The 22,577-nt window shown below is 36.1% G+C and overlaps 1 protein-coding gene across 8 annotated transcripts in view; it reads right to left on the reverse strand.

The window, feature by feature from the left end:
- Positions 1-22,577, reverse strand: part of TTLL7 (tubulin tyrosine ligase like 7) — a 149,595-nt gene that overhangs the window by 87,168 nt on the left and 39,850 nt on the right. For 7 of the 8 annotated variants that reach the window (XR_009345051.1, XM_059135633.1, XM_059135635.1 and 4 more), the window contains 4 exons: positions 9,721-9,916; positions 9,379-9,510; positions 4,739-4,860; positions 3,837-3,904 (listed from right to left, as the gene is read on the reverse strand). Coding sequence is in view for 7 of the 8 variants with exons in the window: in XM_059135633.1 (XP_058991616.1) it covers positions 3,837-3,904; positions 4,739-4,860; positions 9,379-9,510; positions 9,721-9,745 (347 nt within the window). In the remaining variant the exon portion in view is untranslated. The remainder of the gene's footprint in view (positions 1-3,836; positions 3,905-4,738; positions 4,861-9,378; positions 9,511-9,720; positions 9,917-22,577) is intronic. The other variant, XM_059135639.1, reaches the window with a different exon arrangement.

The following is a 22,577-nucleotide window of genomic DNA, read 5'->3' on the forward strand; positions in this document are numbered from 1 at the left end:
ACCACCAGGTGCCGTTCGTGTTGCATCTTTGAAGATAACTTTGAGTCCTCTGAGGCACCCATAAGGAGCAGTTTTGATCATTTTTTCCTACACTATTTTTGAAGTTTAACTACTTTTCTGAAAAAACCATGTAAACCTCTGAGTATACTAGAAATTTTGTTTCATTTTGTTTTAACATGAACTACATATGTCTCTACATGTGGTTTTATGGCTACAATGTATGTCTTGATATTTTTATATTTACTACTAATCAGGCTGCCTATTTGATACATAATTTAAGGTTAAAACTAGGTATAAAATGCTTACTTTTGATTAATCCCAATATTGACCATTTTGTACATATTGATTCCCAATAAAAATGAAGAAATTAGAAGAAATATTTTCAAATATTATCTATTAAAGAAAATCTGATTATTTCAAAAAAAAAAGCTCCTTTTAATAAATGTAAGCAAGTCTCTTATAGATAAGGAGATATTGTCCCCAGATGAGACTGATAAAATCTAAAATGAAACCACAGTACATGGGATGCAGAGAGGTCGGGCCGACACTCTGAAACTAGGGTGTGGCATATGGAAGCCACATGGCCTTCCACAGCTTAGGTTCCTATGGTTTTCATAGTTCAAGTGCTCTTTCAAGAAAACCCTATAAGAAAGTTATATTTCCACCATGAGAAGGGAAATAATTACCAAATGAATCTGTGAAATCCAGAATAAGCCAATAAACTAAATAATCTCAATACAAGATAGGCTAACACTGACTGGTTTGGAAAACACACGTATACACATATACACAAAGCTAAAGGAAACACAGGAACAGTGCTGATGTCCTTGTTTTTGTGTCTAATACCTTTAAATGTATTTATTATATTTTTAACAGTGATATGAAATTAGATCAATTTAAAGTTTTAATTAAAAGAATATATTTTAAACTAACCATGTGGAGTACTTATGAATGATACCATTCTTTCACATACATACATACTTGGAAAAAATCCAAGCACACATATATTCAAGAGAAAACTTCATTCCATTTAGCAATCTAGCACAAATCATTTGGTGTAAAAATATATAGCTTCAAAACAGACATGCAATCTTACTTAGGAATTTGGAAATATGGAATAATTTCTGTTCATAGCTGTCATGGATTTACTAAAATGATATTAAGAATGGAGGCTTAAGTGGGTAGAAGAATAAATGAAACAAGATGGGATTGGGAGGGAGACAAACCATAAGTGACTCTTAATCTCACAAAACAAACTGAGGGTTGCCGGGGGGAGGGGGTTGGGGAGAAGGGGGTGGGATTATGGACATTGGGGAGGGTATGTGATTTGGTGAGTGCTGTGAAGTGTGTAAACCTGGTGATTCACAGACCTGGGGATAAAAATATATGTATATAAAAAATATATGTTTATAAAAAATAAAAAATTAAAAAAAAAATAAATACATTATAGAGCTTTAAAAAAAAAAAAAAAAAAAAAGAATGTAATTTAATTAATTTGATTTTTATATAAGTAGGTCATTACTTTCCATCTAATAGAAGGTTCTTTTTTCCTTAAGGAAAATTCCAAGGATCTTAGAAAAATAAGAAATTGCCTATGTGCAATAGCTACTAATGGGTCTACAGTCAACCTTCTTGTTCTCTACAAAGCAGGTAGAATGATCTTTTCAAAATGCAAATCTGTCATTCTACCAGCTTCACCCCCACTCCTCCTCTCCTATGGAATTTAGGATAAGGACTATAATCCTAACCATCACCCTTCAGCTAATCACTCCTTCCCATCAATGTCTTTGTGCTCCAGCTACACTTGACTTTATTTCAGTATCCTGACTATTCCTGCTTTCTCCCACCACATGACCTCAGACCATACATTTTTTCCTGCCCAGAAAACTGTTCTCTATCATTTTCACCAATAAACTCCTCTCAGCATTCATATTTAAGCTTCCACATCACATCCTTGGGGAAACTCTCCAATGTCTCCCTCCGCCAGAAGTCCTTCACTATCCATTAATTGACTACTATGTAACTCTACTTCATTGCACTTATCACAGTTGCAACCCAAAGTTGTAAAATCCACAAGTCTGATTTTGATCACCTGATGTGCCCAAAGGCTAGGACATTGCCCAGCGTATAACAGATATTTAATAAATGTTAGATGAAAGTAAATGACTTCAATGAAACACATGTCTAAAAATTTGCAGAGGGAATTCCCTTTCCTCTGAAGTCTGTTCTTGCTATAATCCGTGTGTTAGTAAATTGCCCCCACCTACATGTTTCCTAAACCAGAAGCCTAGCAGTCATCTCGAACACTGCTCTCCTCCTCCCCTTTGATTCGCACATCTCAGCAGCTTTCCAGTCCTGTCAATTCTTTCTTTTCCCTATTTTCCAGATGCATTATCTCTCCCCCATTCCCACTACCTCTCCTTTGGTTTATCAGATGTTGACGATCATCACCTCCTTGAGGGCTTCCTCCCTTCTTTCTTCCCCTTCTTTGAATCCATGATCTACAGGACCACCAAGAGTATGGAAAACATTTCATTTCTCTACTCAAAGCCATTTAAAAAGTTCTCATTTTACTCAGGATAAACAGAAATGTTTGCTAAGTAGTTAAAGAGATTAAAGAATCAATGATGAAATAATTGAATAAAACCTAGTAACATGGGGAATGCAGCCTGGCCTTTGCATTGACCTGCAGCAGCATCACAGTGAGCCTCCCGACACCCTATAAAACCACGGGAACTACTTAGAAGTTCCCCCAAACCTATCATATTGGTTTAAGTATCCATATAGTTCCTCCCGCTGCCATCTTTGCCTACAGTCTCCTTGCCTTCTTCTCAAAGGGTGAACTCCTATACACTTCTCAATACCCATTTTGCATTTGAATTCCCCAGAAAACCATCCAAACCCTCCTGGAAATAACCTCCGTCATCATCTTTGTCACTGCCATACACTGACTCTCCCCTGTGGCACCAGCATACTGTATTCATGTTCATCACTCTTTCTCCCTTACTAAAAATGGAGTTCTAGGCAGGGACTAGGCCTTATTCATCTTGTTTACCTGTTAGCAGTCTCTAGTCTATAACAGACACACAAAAAATATTTGTTGGGTGAGTGTATAAACTTTCACATGATGCATATAAATATTTAGTTATATACCAAGTTTCCTAACCTTTCTCTGTTTGAGTTTTCTTTTTTAGAAATTTTCTTAAATTATCACTCAACTTCCTTAAACTAAAAAAAAAAAAAAAAAAAAAAAAAAAAACCTAATCCACAAAAATATAAATTGCATAAAAATTCTGCAGTTCATTTGGTATAACGCTTGAGAACTTGTGAACAGTTTTTCCCATAACAGTAGAATTGTTACTCCAAATAGTGGTCTCAGAGATAATTATACATATATTTACCTCAGAGACCTGGGTAGGGACATACACATATGCCTGTGTGTATGTGTGTGCACAAATGCACCTACTCTAGTGTCTGGCACACATTAGATGCTCAATAAAACATAGATGCTCAATAACCATGATATGAACACACACACAGTGTATTATGTTGCTAAACTGCAGTGAAAAGAGTCAGGTTCTGGAGACCAGGACTCTGCTCCAGCTCCGCTATTCACTGTTTTACTTGTGCAAGATATATGAATATCTCTGACTCTCAGTTACCTCCTCTACAAAATGAAGGAAGAACCAGGAAACTTCTAAGATCTGCTAGCTTTAAAATTCTATCTCTTCCATCAAAATACCATTTCAAATCAATGTAACCTAGTGAAAGATGCACTATAACATTCAAAACAAACTTTGAAAAGGTCTTCTCTATTACAAGAAAATGAAGATTACTTGGTCATATTTCTTGCTAAGAAATCCTTTCTACAGATCTCCCCCATTCCTGGAAAATGGTTGATCCTCTGGAAAATAAAAAGGTAAACATTAATATTCCCACAGACTTAATAAATACATTCATTTATACTACAATAATGTTACATCCATCCTGAGTTTAATGTTCTTAGAAAACTGACTATTAATGTAAAATATTTAAAATGACTATAATGACTCTACAGAATTAAAGAATCTACAATAAGCAAAAAAGAAAATTGCCAATTTTTTTAAGAAATCAAAAAACCATGTTTACAGAGATATAAATGTTACAATCTTCCCTGTTAAATAACTGGTCATTCAATGTCTATTTCTAGTATTCTAAATTTACTATATTCATACAGATAAGCATTGTAGAAATATTGGCAAGAATGGCCTTGTTAGCTTCCTATAACCAATTTTATATTACACTCTATACTGACAAACTATACAAAATGTTGATTGCCTAAAATTCTGTGTATTTGGACTTTTTAGTTTGATGTCTACTTTTTAATGTTTGCTTGACATTCTACAAGTAAAAGAATGAAGCCCACATGGCAGACATTACAAGGTATTTCCACTTCCTGATTTCTCTGTGCAATTTTTCCACGTCACTCGTCTTTAAGAGTAATGCAAAGCACCTGTGTAGGAAGCGTTTTCTCCTATTAATTCTTCCTTAAAGATGGAAAGAGGTTAAAAGTTAGATTGGAGGGGACTCGGGCTCTTATGCAGAGTCAGTACTACTGGACAGCAACAAAACAGGCTATTTAGGTAAGTTAGAAATTAAACTTAATATATCCACACATTAAGAATCCTATCTGAGTGAAATTATGATGGAATTCATAGAACTCTCCTAAAACCAATAACCGGTCATGATTAATCCCCACCTGGTAATTTTGCAGCTCTGCAATCTTCTCCTGCTGAACCGCAGAATCACACCATATAAGGTTACTTGTTTCATCCTCATCTGGAGTTTTCATAAATCCCATTTCATCTATGACTAAACGAACTGCAAGTAAATGATTAAGTTAAATGAAAATTAAAATACTATTGAAATATATTCATTGTGGAAACAAGTTTGATATATGTAAATTTTATCTCACAGTATTTCGTTTGCAAAATATCCATTAATTAGTTATAGCATTCCCTTATTTTTAGCTACAACAGTTTATCTAGGGCCAAATTATACTCACAGTAACTGAGAACTGTTTTTAGGTTGCACTCAAAATCCTTGGTTTCAACCATCAGAGTTTTAGCAGGTACACAACTCTGCTAAAAAGTTCAGTGATTATTCATGGCACAGTGAAAACATGTACACAGCTGAGATAACACTTCTACTCAGGAAAATGGAATACATGGCTTTTTTTTTTTTTTTTTGACCTTGGGCTAAAAGAGAAAAGGTAAAAATAGTTCCTGATCATTAGACCTATCCTATACTTTCCACCTCCCCAGTTCAAATTATTTTTAGCAATTAAAACCAAGTCAGCTGTGTTGACTCAGGATATGAAATAATGAAGCAGAATTCACCGTAGAGATCTGGAAACTGGCCCTCCTATCTGCTCCTAACACCTTTATCCGATTGAAAAAATTTATGCTCAGAGGAGCTTGTTTTTCAGTACAAACTATTTATATGCTCCTCTCTGATCTGGATACCAAATTAACATACTAACACTTTTCTTCCAATGAATTTCAAGTTTAGAATAAAGATAAGTAAAATATTCAGGATAAATTTTGGATCCCAACAGAATTCTGAGACTTAATAGAAAGGTGTAACTAAATGGCAGCCCTTCGATGTTTTCTTTTTAAATGTTTTCCTTTACTGCACACCCTATGCATGAGGAGAAATGGTAAAGGGCGATCAGTTGTCTGAATTCACTTGGCTCAAGTACAAAACTGATGAGCAGACACTTGTCAGTCTCAGGTTCTAGAGACTCTTGATTGCTTTTTGGCTGAGGAGAAAGAAAAGACTTTTTATGCAATGGTTCCTAGACTACAGACATAAAAGAAGAGAACAGTGATTGGAGAGGGATGATGGAGAGGGATGAACTGAAACCACCATTCTCCATGAAAGGCTCTGAAAAACTTGGGGCTGCTCTGAAGGTGCAGGTGACAATGTACAAAGCAAGACTTGGGGGAGGGGCCGTTGTCTTGTCTGCCCCAGACCACCATGCAACTTTGCTGACCTGAGGGCTCACAGGGAGGGCAAGGGCCGCAGCCACCCAGCCTGGGAGACTGCTTTAACTCACTCATAAGCAGTAAAAAAATAATGAGGCCAGAATAGCTGCTCACAAGCAGACCTGTTCCTGAGTACAGGAGATACATTGTTTAGGGCTGTTCAGAGATAACTGAAAAGACCTTAGAGAGAGATGGAACTGGCAGCAGTTACAGAGGGAGAGAGTATAATGACCTACTAAAATGCACGCATGAATGTACACATGATGAATGTACACATGAACCAGTGAGGCTGGGAACACTCAGGTTACATAACAATAGTGGAAAAGATCCATTATTTCCTTAGATTCACAAACCAAATCTGTAAGGCCAGTCATACATAAATCTCTTTTATTAAGAAATTTCAAAGCTTGGAGAGCTGACAAAGTTGAACTTCAAAGAAAAACACAATGCTAGGTTATTATAAAGTCTCTTTTCTCAGGTAAGCCATTTAATCAAATTTTTATTTGAACTGAAATTTTAGAAATCAATTGGAATCTTTTAAGGATATCATCCTCCACTGCATGGAAAAGAAATCCCTTTAACTCATCAGTTCCAAATAGAAATTTGTTGACAGCTAAAGCCTACCTCCATGCCTTGAAATGCTGGTATTTTAGGAGCTCTCTTTTTAAAAGGGAATAAAATATAATTATCTCTACACTGAATTTCTACCAAACCAAACACTCCATTGGTAAAACAGAGATAACCATATGAACCATTTCCTCACATTTCCTTTTATATATTACATAACCCCCTCTCCAATCCTTCTTGTCCCCATTAAATAAAAATTACCAAAAATATATTCCTCATAATTTGTCCTATGATCTTTTCCCTTGATCCATAGAGTTTTCAGAGGCTGTTCAGGAGTTTTAAAAATAGGAATCCATGCAACTCTCTGAATCTTAGATATAGAAGATACATTTGTGTTTCTCAATTTAAATTTCAATTCACATTTTACTTAGGCAATATGATATAGTAAAAAGAAAACTGAATTTGGAAACAAATGAATTTAGGTTCAAGTTCCACTTTTGTCATCTGTGTGAACTTGGGTAAGTTGCTAACTCTCACTGGACTTGTTTATTCAACTTTCTATAGAGGATGTATAAAAAATAATGTGGAATTTCATAATGTAATAATTATAGAACCAGTGAGAGAACGTACTTCATTACTCCATATGTCTTCATAAGAAACTAAAAGAGAAATTTCTCCCAAGACTCAGGAATACAGAAGTCATATGTCCTTCGAATAACCAATGATTTTATCTTCTGGGCACTGTGTAGTCTATAACTGATTATGTTTTAGTATTTGCTTTGGTTGCTAGGAAGCTCTGAGTCAAATCCATGTCCATCTCGAACTATAGAGAGTCTTGCAGTATGTATTTTGTACTCTTACCAGCCACAAGATTCATCTTAGTTTACTGTCTTTATTTTCCCGTGTTTATCTTCTTAATGCTATTAGCCACTTCAAATTCACCTCACTATTAGAGTGTAGAAAAAATGCAGGGGAAGGGGAGGAAGGGAGTAATGCAGACTATTTTACAGGGTTATTTGGAAGATTAAATGAGGTAATGCATATGGAAATGTTTGGTCAATGGCTATAAAAATATTACTATTAAAGCTATAGCAAAGTATTCTACATGAGGAAACAGGCAACACCAGAGCAAAAACACAGGTGTTCTGATTATGGCTTAAGTGTATTTCCATTATATAATTCAAAATGCCAAGAGAGCAGTAATTAAATTATAAGAAGGTGTTGCATAAACTTGCTTAAATAAGGGAAAAAGCAAGGTAGCTTCTTTCTCCTTGACACATGGCCAATTCCCTCTTTCCCTTCCCTATACTTAGCTCTGTATTCTCCAAACAGTCCCTGATCCAAGGACTGAGCCAGGAATTCTGTTAAACATCTGAGGATGAGCCAGGAATTCTGTTAAACACCATAGCACAGCAAGGAGGTAGGAATCAGTATAAGAAAACTGGTGGTGGGTATTAAGGAGGACATGTATTGCATGGAGCACTGGGTGTGATGCATAAACAACGAATCTCGGAACACTATATCAAAAACTAATGATGTGTTGTATGGTGACTCACATAGCACAATGAAATAATTTTTTTTTTAATTTTAAAAAAAGGATGCTAAGACAACTTCAGCCCTGGGAGGACTTCCTGGGAAAGTGAAAGAGAACTGAATTGAAACACTCTCCTGTAGATCAAGGTTCCTTACGAACCCCACCAAAACCTTAAAGTAAATAATAGGATAACACCACCCATCAATCACTTTAACAATGGTCACCTTACTCTTGTTTCTAGAAAACATGCTGCAAATAAACCCTGAATCTTTCAATCTCCCATGCTAACTTGCTTCAAGTCCCTGCCTCTGAGGACCACTTATTGGAACAGAGTATCAGAGCACTTCAATTCCAATGAAATATTCCCACTGATCACTCAAGAACTTTGGCGAATTACTATAATTGAAAATGAGACTCTCAAAGATGGATAAGAGTAAGAATAATTAACATAATTTGATTTTCCTTAACTCTCTCAATGCAAAATGGCTACGAGGAAGATTCGTTGAGTATCTCTGGTATTTGTTAAGAGTTCTGCAAGGCTGGGGGTGCCTGGGTGGCTCAGTAGTTAAGCATCTATCTGCCGTTGGCTCAGGTGGTGATCCCAGGGTTCTGGGATCCAGCATCCAGCCCCCTGCTCTGAGAGGACCTTGCTTCCCCATCTCCTACTGCTCCTGCTCGTATTCCCTCTCTTGCTGTGCCTCTGTCAAATAAATAAAATATTAAAAAAAAAAAAAAAAGAGTTCTGCAATGCTGGGCAAGTGTATCATAATTTAAGACAACTATTCTTCTTATCTACTCTCTATACCACAGATACTGCTTTTCCATAAAAACTGGAACTTCATTAATAATTCTTCATCAGAAGAATTTTATTTAAAACACAGAGAAAAATGTGTTGTTCCTCTATTCCTGAAGTCAGTCATTGTTTAATAAAAATCTCAAAGTTTGTAATTTTTTAATTTTACATCTAACATTTTAATCTGTGTAATGTTTACTTCATACTTGATTTAAAAATTAAATATTAATCAAAATCACATATATAATACCATCCCATTAATAGCTAAAGCCTTTAGTCTATATTGATGTTCTTTTTGTTTATTAACATGTTAATTATCTCATAAAAAAGGACATTTTATAGAAGGCATTTAAAAATGAATTGCACAAATGGTATCTCCCTGAATTTCAACATTGTTTTCAACATCAAACCAGTCTTTCCAACAGTGATGAAAATCTCATGATTCTGAGGAGACCTACCAATTTCAAACTTTGTCCCAGCAACATTTGCTGTAATGGTTCCCTTCTTTTTCTTTTTTCTGACTTTCCTTTTCATTGTGCTTTGGTAAGGCAATTCTGTATTCAGATCCAGGGGAGAGGGTCCCTGAATAACTTTAAAAGAAATGTAAACCAATCAAGTATCACTAAAATAACAAAAATTTCATAGCAGAGAACACAGATGCCCCCCTCCCACCAAAAAAAAAAAAAAAAAAAAGTAAAACTAAAAATTCTGGTTCGTTAAGAGTCCTGAATTAATTTTTAATTCTTAGAAAAAATTCTCAGTGATGATCTATAATAATACAATTATGTCAATCTGCTTACCTCTTTCTTGAGGCAAAGATGGCATTATTGCCTGTGCCTGTTACAGTGTGTGCTGTTGTACCAAGCTCTCAGGATATCTGGAAGGCCTGCATTAGTCTAAGTAGGATATGGCTCCAGATCACTGAAAGTTCCTATCATATTATGTTTGTGGAATCCTCAGATTTCAGGACACCGAAGTTATGGGATGAGAAGTTACCTGTAGGGATTTTAAAACAAAGTCATTTAGAAAACAATTTTTATGAAATGTTTCTGTTCTTTTTAAAAGTTAAGTAAAGGTGAAAGTTAATGTACATATTCAATCAACAAATATTTGTTAATTCATTAAACCTTGTGCAAAATGCCAAGTGATGGCTCCCTGTCCTAAAAAGTGCACAGAGTAGAAGAGGAGAATTTTATTTAAGTCATATATTTACACACGATAAATAACATACCATACACCAACAATAACAATAACCATATTCACTACCAACTATTGAACACTTGCTGTCATGGATCACTTAAGCCACTTAATCTTTCAACAAAACTATGAGGTAGAACTTTTATCCCTATCTTACAGTTAACTGGCCTCAGAAAGGACAAATCTTTACCATAAAAGTGACAAAATTAACATCTCTCCGATGTCAAACTCAGTGCCCTTAATTAGGACTCCACACAACCTTCAACCCAATGTCTGAAACTTAGGTACAGCATTACTTTTCATATGAAACAGTGAAGTAAGTACCAGCACCGAGATCACATAGCAAGAGCATACAGAGAAAAGGGATTACTCATTAGGGAGGGGGGCAGTGGCTGACGGGGAGGAAGGGGACAACTTTATAAAGTAGACCACATTTGAATTGTGGCTTAAAAAATGGAAACAATTTTGGAAAGGCAGAAAACAAGAGGAGTCGTTATTACAGTGAGCTTATTTGGGCACATAGAGAAATGCTGTAAGCATTTTTTAATGAACAAATTTGATCTGGCTACACCTCAGCATGGCATATATGACACCTATATTTTCACTGTGTTCGTAGAACCCAGGTATTCATGCCCTGACTAGACTATACTGCTCAGTCTATACTAGCAATTTCCTAATTTCTCCCTTCACAATGTAAGAATTGTTGAATTCTGGGAAATGTCTCTAAACACAATGAAAAATTATAAAAGTTATCATGATAAACAAAGGTATGGTATCAATACATTTACCAGGAGATTATTAGGTTTATCAGAAATTCAACTACATAAGATGTGACTCATATACGTCACATCCAATAGTCATTATTTTTTTTTTATTTTGTTTGTTTATGTAATTCAGATGCTAAATTATAATAGAGCTATATAGGACAAATAATACAAAGGTAATAACATTCTAGACATATAATGAAATTGGAGAGTTTGAGTTCTTCCTGCTTCAGTTTCGCTATGACTTACTGTTGTCTCCATAAAGTTTTCTTTAATATTCTTCTTTAGTTTTTATTTAACTTCTATTCCAAAGTCAGTTAGAACTATCACTGTTACCTCTACTGATCCATGCAAGAATATTCCTTTTCAGGGTGCTTTTTTTTTTTTTTTTTTTTTTTTTTTTAATTTTTTAATTTTTTTTTAATTTTTTATAAACATATATTTTTATCCCCAGGGGTACAGGTCTGTGAATTACCAGGTTTACACACTTCACAGCACTCACCAAATCACATGCCCTCCCCAATGTCCATAATCCCAACCCCTTCTCCCAAACCCCCTCCCCCCGGCAACCCTCAGTTTGTTTTGTGAGATTAAGAGTCACTTATGGTTTGTCTCCCTCCCAATCCCATCTTGTTTCATTTATTCTTCTTCTACCCACTTAAGCCTCCATGTTGCATCACCACTTCCTCATATCATTATTAAAGAAAATTTAGATCTTGGTTTGTTCTCAGGTACCATTTTTAGTAGAATAATTACCTAGACTAATTCAATCTGAAAGCTAGGAAATATTTATTACAGACCAACTGTGGGTAGCACTGTTAGGAATCTAAAATATCTTACCTTATTAACAAACCTGGAATTTAAATACCATTTCTGCAATTTTCCAGATATGGAAATTAAGTCTAAATAAGTTAAATAAATCAAGGTAACAATTTATAAATAGAAAACCTAGGCTTTGAGCCCCATTCTGTCACAAAGCCCCACTATTTACAGACACTGTGCTAATATGCTATATAGACGTTAAAAAAATTTTACAACCCAACTGTATTACAAGCTGCAAAATATGGGCATATTGAGGGAAATCACAATACTTCAAACCAAACAGAGAAATCACAATAAACACACCTAGCTTGATTTAAGCTCGCAATTCCAAGCTGGAAATAGACTGGATTACTTTTCAGAATAAAAGAAAGGAGTGATCTAAAGTTCAGTGTGATTTCTTTCTGGAAGCTCTCTGATACCTCAGGGAGGTAACTATTTGGGTTTATAAGTCATTGTCCAACATCTTGTTACTGGAGTAAACAAAGATCCTCTTATGGTAACAGAGTACGTATTACATTGAAAGTAGGTGACAAAGTCAACAAGAGTGTGAGACAATGTCTGCCTAACTATACTGACAATAAATTAGTAATTGTTACAGGCTCTAAAAACAGATTTGTTAATTTCTGACTTAAATAATGAGCCAAATACCCTGATTAGAACAAGCTCAGAACAAGAACTGTTATCTCTTCCCCTACCACACAAGAATTTAAAGGCCTTAAATTTAGTCTCACCACATATGTGCCCTATTTAATTGCATTTATGTTTTGGTGAATAGCAGTAAGAGTGCTTCTCAAACTCAAGAACTTCATTTTACTGTCCAATTCTAATCATTTCACTTTCTTCTTAGTGAGAGAAGTGAGACGACAGACTGATCACACCACTCAAATGAGCCACGGTTACCTACTTTTCAGAAGCACACAGCATGGTTCAGTTACCTCAGAAATACTTTAGCCAAGGGTTTCTTAAGCTCAGCTGCAAAGCAGAATCACCTGAGAAACTTTTGAAAATCCTTGTAACCAAGCCATACCCCAGACCCCTGGTGGGGCCCAACTATCAGCATGTTTTAAGCTTTCCACATAACTATATCATGCAGCCAAGACTGACAACCTCTGCTCCAAGTATATAGTGACACTGAATCAAATAATAGTTAGTTATAACATACACATATCAAAAAAAAAGTAAAACAAAGAAAAAAAAATCTTTGAACCTATGTAAAAAAAAAAAAAAAAAAAGGCCAAGTATTTAGGTAAAAATCATCCATTAAAATCCCCATTTCTAGTTGAAGTAAACAAACTGGGAGGAAAAAAAAAGAATTAGAAGATCAGCAGGAATTGGTTTCTCTTTTATTTTACTGTATTTTATTATTGTGTTATGTTAGTCACCATACAGTACATCATTAGTTTTTGATGTACTGTTCCATCATTCATTGTTCGTGTATAACACCCAGTGCTCCATGCAATCTGTGCCCTCCTTAATACCAATCACCAGGCTCACCCATTCCCACACTCCCGTCCCTTCTAAAACCCTCATTTAGTTTCCCAGAGTCCAGAGTCTCTCACAGTTTGTCTCTCATTCTGATTTCCCCCTTCATTTTCCCCTTCCTTCTCCTAATGTCCTCCATGCTATTCCTTACGTTCCACAAATAACTGAAACCATATGATAACTGACTTTCTCTGCTTGACTTAATTCACTTAGCATATTCCCCTCCAGTCTCATCCATGTTGATGCAGAAGTTGGGTATTCATCATTTTTGATGTCTGAGTAATATTCCATTGTATATATGGACCACATCTTCTTTACCCATTCATCTGCCAAAGGGCATTTCAGCTCTTTTCACACTTTGGCTATTGTGAACATTGCCGCTATGAACACTGGGGTGCAATGGCCCTTCTTTTCACTATATCTTTATCTTGGGGTAAATATCCAGTAGTGCAATTACTGAGTCATCAGGAAGCTCTATTTTTAACTTTTTGAGGAACTTCCACACCGTTTTTCTATGTGGCTGCACCACCTTCATTCCCACTAACAGTTTAGGAGGGTTCCCTTTTCTCCACAACCTCCCCAACACTTGTTTCTTGCCTTGTCAATTTTTGCCATTCTAACTGGTATAAGGTGGTATCCCAATGTGGTTTTAATTTGAATACCCCTAATAGCTAATGATGATATCTGCAAATGACACTACAAAGGACTGATATCCAAGATCTATAAAGAACTTCTCAAACTCACCACCCAAAAAACAATTAATCGAGTCAAAAAATGGGCAGAAAACATGAACAGACACTTCTTAAAAGGAGACATACAAATGGCTAACAGACACAGAAACTGATTTCTAAGATAAATAAGCAATTTTATTTTACAAATAAAGAAGTCATTTCCAAAAGTAATCAATTTCCCAAAATGTTAAGCAAATGGAAACCTCAAATGTAGAAGCTCAAGTGTTACCATGAGAAACAAGAGATACATAACACTTTTAAAACAAAAAAAAAACTGTAACTCCAATGCATTTGTGTTGGAGTGCTCTTTCTTCCCAGTTCTTCACATTGAATTACAACCACTTAAAATCCAGATAAATTTCCACTTTTCTCTTAAAGCTTCCTCTGATTATGTTTGAAGAAATTCATTTCTCCCTCTTCCATCCTATCACAGAGACCATCATATCACCAACCATGAATTAGGAAGGTAAACTCTCAAAGACAAGTGGTTTTCTTCTATCTTGTCCACTAGAGCTTAGAATATTGCCTGAAATAATGCTAAATAAGCATGTATTCATGTTACTGCTTGGGAGTAAAGAGAGTTGGTCATGGAGTTCTAAGAAGCAAATACATATCATTTACAAAGATTACTTTCACATCTTTAAGTGAAAAGGCAAGGTATCTAAAAGTTTACATTTGGGTAAAATAACAGAAGAAAATGTGGAATATATGCATTGAGTAGTGGTGGTCTGCTGTGGCTGGGGGCAGAGTTAACAGAGACTTACTTTCATGTACAACTTTTAGTATTCTGTGCATGTATTACCTATTTAAGTAGTATAATATATGTGATAAATTGTGTTACAACATTAACATGTTAATAACAAAGCCCATCAAACTTTGTGTTTCATTTATTTTTCTTAAGGATTTATTTATTTGAGAGGGCCCGTGTGCACATGAGCTGGGGTAGGTGGAGCAGAGGGAGAGGGAGAGAAGCAGACTCCCCACTAAGCACAAGGCACTACATTCAATCTCACAGTGCAAAAGGAATAAATTGATTTTTCCCAGTGGTGGGTATTTAGGAGGGCACCTATTACATTCAGCACTCAGTGTCGTGCATAAACAATGAATCTTAGAACACTGAAAAAATAAAATTAAATTTAAAAAATAAAAATAAAATAAAAGGCCAACCAATGAAGATAGCATTGGTGGTATTTTTGAAACAACAACATGAACACAAAACATCTTTTGTGTAAATTACACAAGAGAAACTCAGATCTTCCCAACAATCCCCAGAAATACATACCCTAGTGAATGCTATATAAAATGGGTTCTTCATACATACTGGTGAAATTTTAGCTTACCATGGATTACTAAAACAATCTTCATTGAAGATCAGTGGAAACCAAAATTAGGTTAAGTTGAAAATACATAAAATAACATTAAAAAATTTTAATAAAAGTTGTTTTATGGTGAGGGGAGGGAAAAAGAAAGAAATAGATATAAACCAGTACCTACTGTATATTAAGCATTTTCACATAACTTTGTGTGTATTTACCTCACCCAGTAAATGCCCCAGTATGTTTTATTCTAATTTTACATATAGGAAAAACTTAGACTTCATGGCTAAGTAACTTGCCCAAAGTCACACCTAACAGGTGACAATGAAGAGGCTTGTCTCTAAATTCCATGACATTTTCCACTTTGTATGTTAACTCCAAAATTCAGTCTTTAAATATGACATATTGAAGATTTCACAAAGAAGCTTAATTCTGCTTGCCTGGAGCTATTTTAAAAGCTAGGGAATGAGAGCAAGCGAATCAGGCTGTGGTTTAAAATGTAGTTGAGATCACAAAAGTTGCATCAGAATTATTAATCTCTCTTCTTTGAACACCAGGCAGCTATCAATATTCAGACTGTCTTCCTGTTTTTTTCCTTCATGAAGGTACTACAATTCAACAAATACTCTCATGTAGCAGTATCTGTTCTCAGTGAACACTAACAGATAACAATTTTCTTTCTTCGTGGTGCTTGCATTCTAGTGTGGGAGAGAGAAACAATAACAGCAAACATATTAAGTAAACTATAGAAAATGCTAAGTACTATAGGGAGAGTCAGCACAACTGGTCAGAAGATCAGGAGTGTAGGGGAAAAGGAAGGAGAAGAGTTGGAAGGAAAAGTTTTAAATACTGAATCCAGATAGTCCTCATTGGGAAGGTGATATTTCAAGGAGGGTAATGACTTGTCTCAAGTGGAGTTGATTAAAAAAAAAAAAAAAAAAATGTATCCTGGAACACTAAAAAGAAATAAAATAAAATGGAAAAAAAACAGATATATATGTGTACATATGTGCATGAAAGCATGTGAGGATGTGAACATGTGTGATGGGGAGGGAATGGGGAAACATCATTTCTGAGTATTGAACACTCTGAGTATTGAACACCCCCAATATGGTTCTTTTTCCTAAATCCTAAATTCCTTGGGAACTGGTGTTCCTAAGTACCTATTTTCTATACTGATTTTTAAATTACTATTTTCACACTGACAAGGAGAATAAACATGTTTCACAGTATATATAACTACTTGTATGTACTTTTGACAGTGTATCACTCTTCTGATGGACAGGGAGATAGGAGGGGCAGGGAGATCCCAACTTTGCCGTGTACTTTGTGTCCCCATTACTGTCATTAGATTTTCACACACTGCTGACTCTCTTTGGTTCTTGTCTCCTAGCATCATAGTTTTTGGCATCTAAATTACTTCCATCCCCCTTCCATACTTACTGCCCTATTGTATGGCTTTTCAGTTCTCAAAACCCATCAAGAAGAATCTGTATTAGGACAGGCTACACTTCATGGCAAAAACATCCCCCAAATCTCAGGAGCTTAAAATAACTACAGTCTATTTCTTAATCACACTAGATATCCAACAGAGATCAACAGGGGTGCTCAGCATTTCACAGTCACACAGGAACCCAAGCTGTTACAGCAGCAATCATCTTAAAACCAGCCACTGCACCAGAGGGAAAGAGTTTTGAAGGATCTCATATAGGCAACTAATAACACACAAAATTTCTACTCACAAGTCAATGACCTAAATAAGTCACATGACCTCTACCAACCAGAGTTCGGGAGTACAGTCATACCATATGGTCAATCAGAATAAAAGCCAGGAGGCACCTGGGTGGCTCAGTTGGTTGATCCACTGATGCTTGATTTTAGGCTCAGGTCATGATCTCAGGGTCATGGGACTGAGCCCTGTGTTGGGCTCCACGCAGGGCAAAGAGCCTGCTTAAGATTCTCTCCTTCCCTCTCTCTTTGCCCCTCCCATAAGGAATGAAAGATCGTAAGTAACACTAACAACCATTAACCATCACAGACTCCAGCCAATTAATTACTCCCTATTTTAAATTTGCCACCTACGCCTGGACACTATTTTCTAGTTCTCCATAGCTCCACTTTATAGCATTCTCCTCTGACAGAAGAAAGGGTGGGGGGGAGCTGAGACTTGTACTGAGCCAAGTCTGCCCCTTGACTTTATACAATGGATAATTAAACATCTCTACCCTTGGCCGCTATGAACTGTAATAACACTGATGAGGAAAAGGAAGAACACAAGGAAGAAAAGGACAAGGATGGGATTGATGCAGTCACTTAATGTAAAACACGCTTTGTGCCCAGGCACTCGTCTAGGTTTTTACATGTAAAACTCTGATCTTCTGGGGCACCTGGGTGGCTCAGTGGGTTAAGTGTCTGCCTTCAGCTCAGGTCATGACCCCAGGGTCCTGAATCAAGCCCCACACTGGGCTCCCTGCTCCCTGATGTAATAGGAAACTTGCTTCCTCCTCTCCCATTTCCCTCTGCTTGTATCCCCCTTTTGTTCTCTCTCTCTCTCTATCAAATAAATAAACAAATAAAATCTTCAAAAATTAAATAAATGAATAAATAAATAAAACTCTGATCTTCACAACCCTAAAATATGCCCTGTTATGATTATCCACATAGACAGCTGTCTAAAGAAGAAATGGATAATGAACAATGACTTTGAAACACAACGTATAAGAAAATTTTAAAATAATAATTCTGCAAATCTGCCTCGAAATAATCCTCTGCATTTCTAAACTGTAATTATCTGATGAAAGATGTTCCTACTATTACTTCAAAATAATTGAAAAATAATAAATATAGCAAAAATTATATCAAATTAAGCTTTGGGGAAAAACACTCTCCACACATATGGTGTATTACTGGAAAGAAGTTATTGCAAATTGCAGTCAGAAATCTACTACTTCATGAAAATTATCAAAATGAGGCAGTTATTTTTTTGTGCACAAAGAAGGTAATGCTTCCAGACATCAGGTCATGAACACAATTTTGTCTATTGTTGTGCTGCAACACATCATTAAATTTCAGCACTTAGTCCCCAAGCCAAATTTGATATGCTATTTTTATTTTCAAAGAGATAGTGCTTTTTCTTAAGTATAAGAAAATGAAAGCAAGTGAAACATGTGCCAATGTTTAAACATTAATATCCAAAATGTTTCTTATTTCATATTATCAGGATTGGATTTAATGTGAGCTCTAGACCAGGAGCTTCTCAAAGTTAATGTGCATGCCAATCATCTGGGAATACTGTTGAAGCTCAGATTCTGATTCATTAATTCTAGGGTGGCACCTGTAAGTCTACTTTACTAACAAGTCCCCAGGTATGCTGGTCCATGGCTCACACTTAGAGGAGCAAGGCTCTAGATGAACACAATGTTTAATACTAGGCTGACATAATATTTTTAACTTCAAGTCTTTCTGTATAACATGTGACAATTACAAAATTATAAAAAGGATTTTAAAATTCAAATAAGTGATGTAAAATTACATATTAATGTTAAAAGGCCCCATGAGTAAAAAATAAATAAATAAATAAAACAAAATAAAAGATTAGGAAATATTGACCTAGAGCCGTGGTTCTCAAAATATGGTTCAGGAACAGCAAGCAGTGTCAGCACCACCTGGTAACTTATTAGACATGCACATTCTTGGGCTCAACTCCAGAATTTTTTAATGAAATTCTGAGGGCAGGACCCAAAAACTGACAAGCCCTGCAGGCGATTCTGATGTAGGCTAAAGGCAAACTCCAAGAAAATGGAGGACACTACTGCTGGAGTCTGCTGGAGTCCATTCCCTCCTCATTGGTCTTCTAAAGTAGAACCACATGGATGACTTAGAAATCCCCTGGCCAAGCTAGAAATGCAGGAGAAAATATTTTCCAAGCAGGACTCTGAGCAGCGAGAAAGGAAGATACTTGCTACAAAGGATCTCATTTACTACTGGAGTAAGCCCTGCTAAGTGAGGTGAGGTTTTGTTAATCTAGAAAAACAGTTTACATTCCTTATTTGAGCCCAAACTAGCTGCCAATGCTGACCAACCAAGACATTTGTTTTAAAGATAATCTACCAAAAATCATTAAACATATGAGGAGGATTAACAGCAACCACAAAGATTAATAATATACCCTCTCCTCCAAAGCACTGAGCCAAGAGCAGAGTAACTTGACCTTTTTAGAAATGAAAAGTTGGGGGGGGGCTGCAGATGGACAACAACATTGTGTATATTGTTGGTGCACACATACAATGAAAGTACTACACAAGTAAAAATAAATGAACCAGAACTACATGATGAATCACACAAGTAAGGCACATGAAAAAAGCCGAGGAATACAAACATTAGTATATTATTAATAGAAAGTTAAAAATTAGATAAAATAATAACAAATGGTATACTCTGAGAGAAAGAGAGAAAGATCAGTTAGGAATTAATACATATGAAATAAAAGTGTAAAGAATGACATGCGGATGATAAACACCAACTCTGACACCTCTTGAGTGGAAAGGAGAGGATGGGATAGCCAGTCCTGTCCTACAGAGAAAGAGCACCAAAGATGTCATCCCTAACGTAAAGAATGAATGTACCCTCATCATGGTTTAGCTTTCTGAAATACTAGGTAAAAATAAAATAGCCAAGATTCTTTTGTTCGAACCATCATGTTTCCTTGGAAAAACTGTGTTCTAAGTCACACTGTTGGAAACTTAGGTCTGATCCTGACTCACCAGTAATGCGGAGTCACTGACAGACTTAAAGAGGAGTAACACAATCCAATTTTCTTTTTAATAGATTACGCTGACAGTAATCATGAGCACTGGATGGGGGAGGGGCAAGAATGGAGACAGGGTCCTAAGAGGGGGTTACAAAAGTCCAGAAGAGAGATGGTACGAGCCTGTGCACAGATAGAAGCAAAAGACACAGGGCCAAAGAATACTGTTACTATAGAACCTGAACAGAAGTTGGTGATCAATAAATGAAAAGTAATCTCAGAAGACTTGCAGATTTATGGTTTAGAGGAACTGGGTAGAAGATGGTATCATTCATCAAGAGAATGCCTGAAGAAAGAAGAGTCACTTTGAAGGGTAAGATGGTATCAATTTTATATTTGTAGGAAAGGACAGACAGAAAAAAAAAAAAAAAGAAAAGAACACAACAGAATTAGTGACTGACTGTAGATAAGGAAAACCTCTACTTTTATATATAAAATAGTTTTAATTAAACACAGAAAGGTCCATTCCAAAGCCAATGGCTCCCATTTCTGTGCTCTCTGCCAAGAAATTACAATAGATTTTCAAAATGCCCAGCTGCCTGACTGGTGAACAAATGACATCACCCAAACAACAGTCCTAACAATAATACATTGGCACCACTCATTGTGTGTACAAATTAAAAAGGTTTTCAGAGAAGCTACTTACTCCCTGAACATAGAAACTTTTGTATCCCTTTCTCAGAGTGGGTATATTCCCAAAGGCTAGATCTGTAGTGTTTTAGACCTGAAAAAAACATTTGATCAACCACTTCCAAAAACCTGAAAGAGGCCAAGTGTGACATTATATAAGAATAAACAGAAGAACTATTTATTCATTCTAGTTACAATTAAAATTGACTTTGATCAACAGTAGCTTCCTCTAACATACTGCTTGTTTTCCAAATTGCTTTCGCCTGCTTCTTATTTGTTTAATGTTTTTGGTTAAATTGCAGCATCCACAAAAAACCATCCACTAAGCTTTGTGGAATGTCTTATCTTGGAAATTTAGCCTAGTATGACATGAAAAAAAAACTAATAAATAGGTATTGATAGTACAGCATACCTTGAAGTCACTGTTCCCTTATTAATTGCTGTTTTATTTTCAGTACTTAGAATTATGAAAAGGGCTTATTTAGTAAATGTTGAACTAAATAAATTTCAAAAAGATTAACATCCATAATTCAGTTAATAAAGGGACAAAAGACAAGGTGCTTTCATAAAATGCTTAAGTAGAGTCAAAAGCCATTACGGGTTTATTTCCTTTAGAATATAATCCTGCAGTTCTATCTAATTCTCAGTAGCCTAAAAAAAAGTCTCACTTGCTCCTTAGGAATAACACGTAATGCTATCAGTTAAGTTTTGCATATCTCACTCACTTTTGTGAATCCATTTGCCTCCTCTCATCCCTTGTCCTGCAGAGAACAATACCAGTCTAATACAGTTGAGCCTCACATCCTCAAAAGCCCCAACCTGTGCTTGACTACAGCAAGACTTCTCTTGTTCTAAGCTATGGAGTTGGAACTGTGGTCCTGGAGATGCAGCTCTCCCTAACTTTCAGTAACCTAGATCACAAGGTAAAAGAAGCGGAAAATTTCTAAAATATTCAGTTCTCTGTTCTGTGCCAGAAAATGCACAATAGATATCAAAATGTGCAGCTGCTTAGCTGGTGAACAAATGACATCACCCGAATGTCATATGATACCAACATTTATAGTTTTAAATGTCCAAAACTTAACTCTTTAACTTCCCCTGAAAACCTGGCACTTCCTCTTATGTTCCTTATCTTGGCAGAGGACATCACTACAGCCAAACATTCAATAGGCAGATAAATTAGAATCATCTCTTGTTGTGTAAGGTTTTTTTTACTTATTTGTGAGAGAGAGAGAGAGAGAGAATGAATAAGTAGGGTGGGGGGTGGGGGGGAACAGAGAAAGAAAGGGAGAGAAGCAGACTCCCAGCTGAGCAGGGAGCCCAACCCTAGGCTCAATCCCAGGACCCTCACATCATGACCTGAGCTGAAGGCAAAAGTTTAACTGACTGAGTCACCCAGGTGCCCCAGTCAGAACCATTGTTAACTCTTACTTTGACTCTCTTATTTGACACCAATTCACTGCACACCTTGTTACCAGTTTTAGGGTATGATTAGTTTTATTATCTATATTTCTATCTACTTCTAAAATAGTTTTAAATCTTATATATATAAAATTCATAGGGTGGTTAAATAAGCCTCCTATGTCATCCATATCAGTTAATAACACATGTTGAAAAACCACTAGCTACCTGCCTAATAGCCATCCACTAGTTCTTCCATACTAACAAAATACTTGCTGGGTTGGTAAGGGTGGCATTTGTGCCAGTATGAATAACCACATTTCCCAGACTTCCTTACAAGTGTATATGGTCATGTGACCAATTCCTAGTTAATGAGAGAAAAGTCTAAATTGTTGAGTAGGAAGGTTGACAGTTGGTAGACACTCATTTACTTGCTTCCCCCCCTTCCACCCTGGAACATAAATGCAACTGCAGGAGCTTCAGCAATTCAAAGAAACTTGGTTTCAT

The sequence above is a fragment of the Mustela lutreola genome, chromosome 10, assembly GCF_030435805.1.
Source record: "Mustela lutreola isolate mMusLut2 chromosome 10, mMusLut2.pri, whole genome shotgun sequence".
NCBI classification, from domain to species: domain Eukaryota; kingdom Metazoa; phylum Chordata; class Mammalia; order Carnivora; family Mustelidae; genus Mustela; species Mustela lutreola.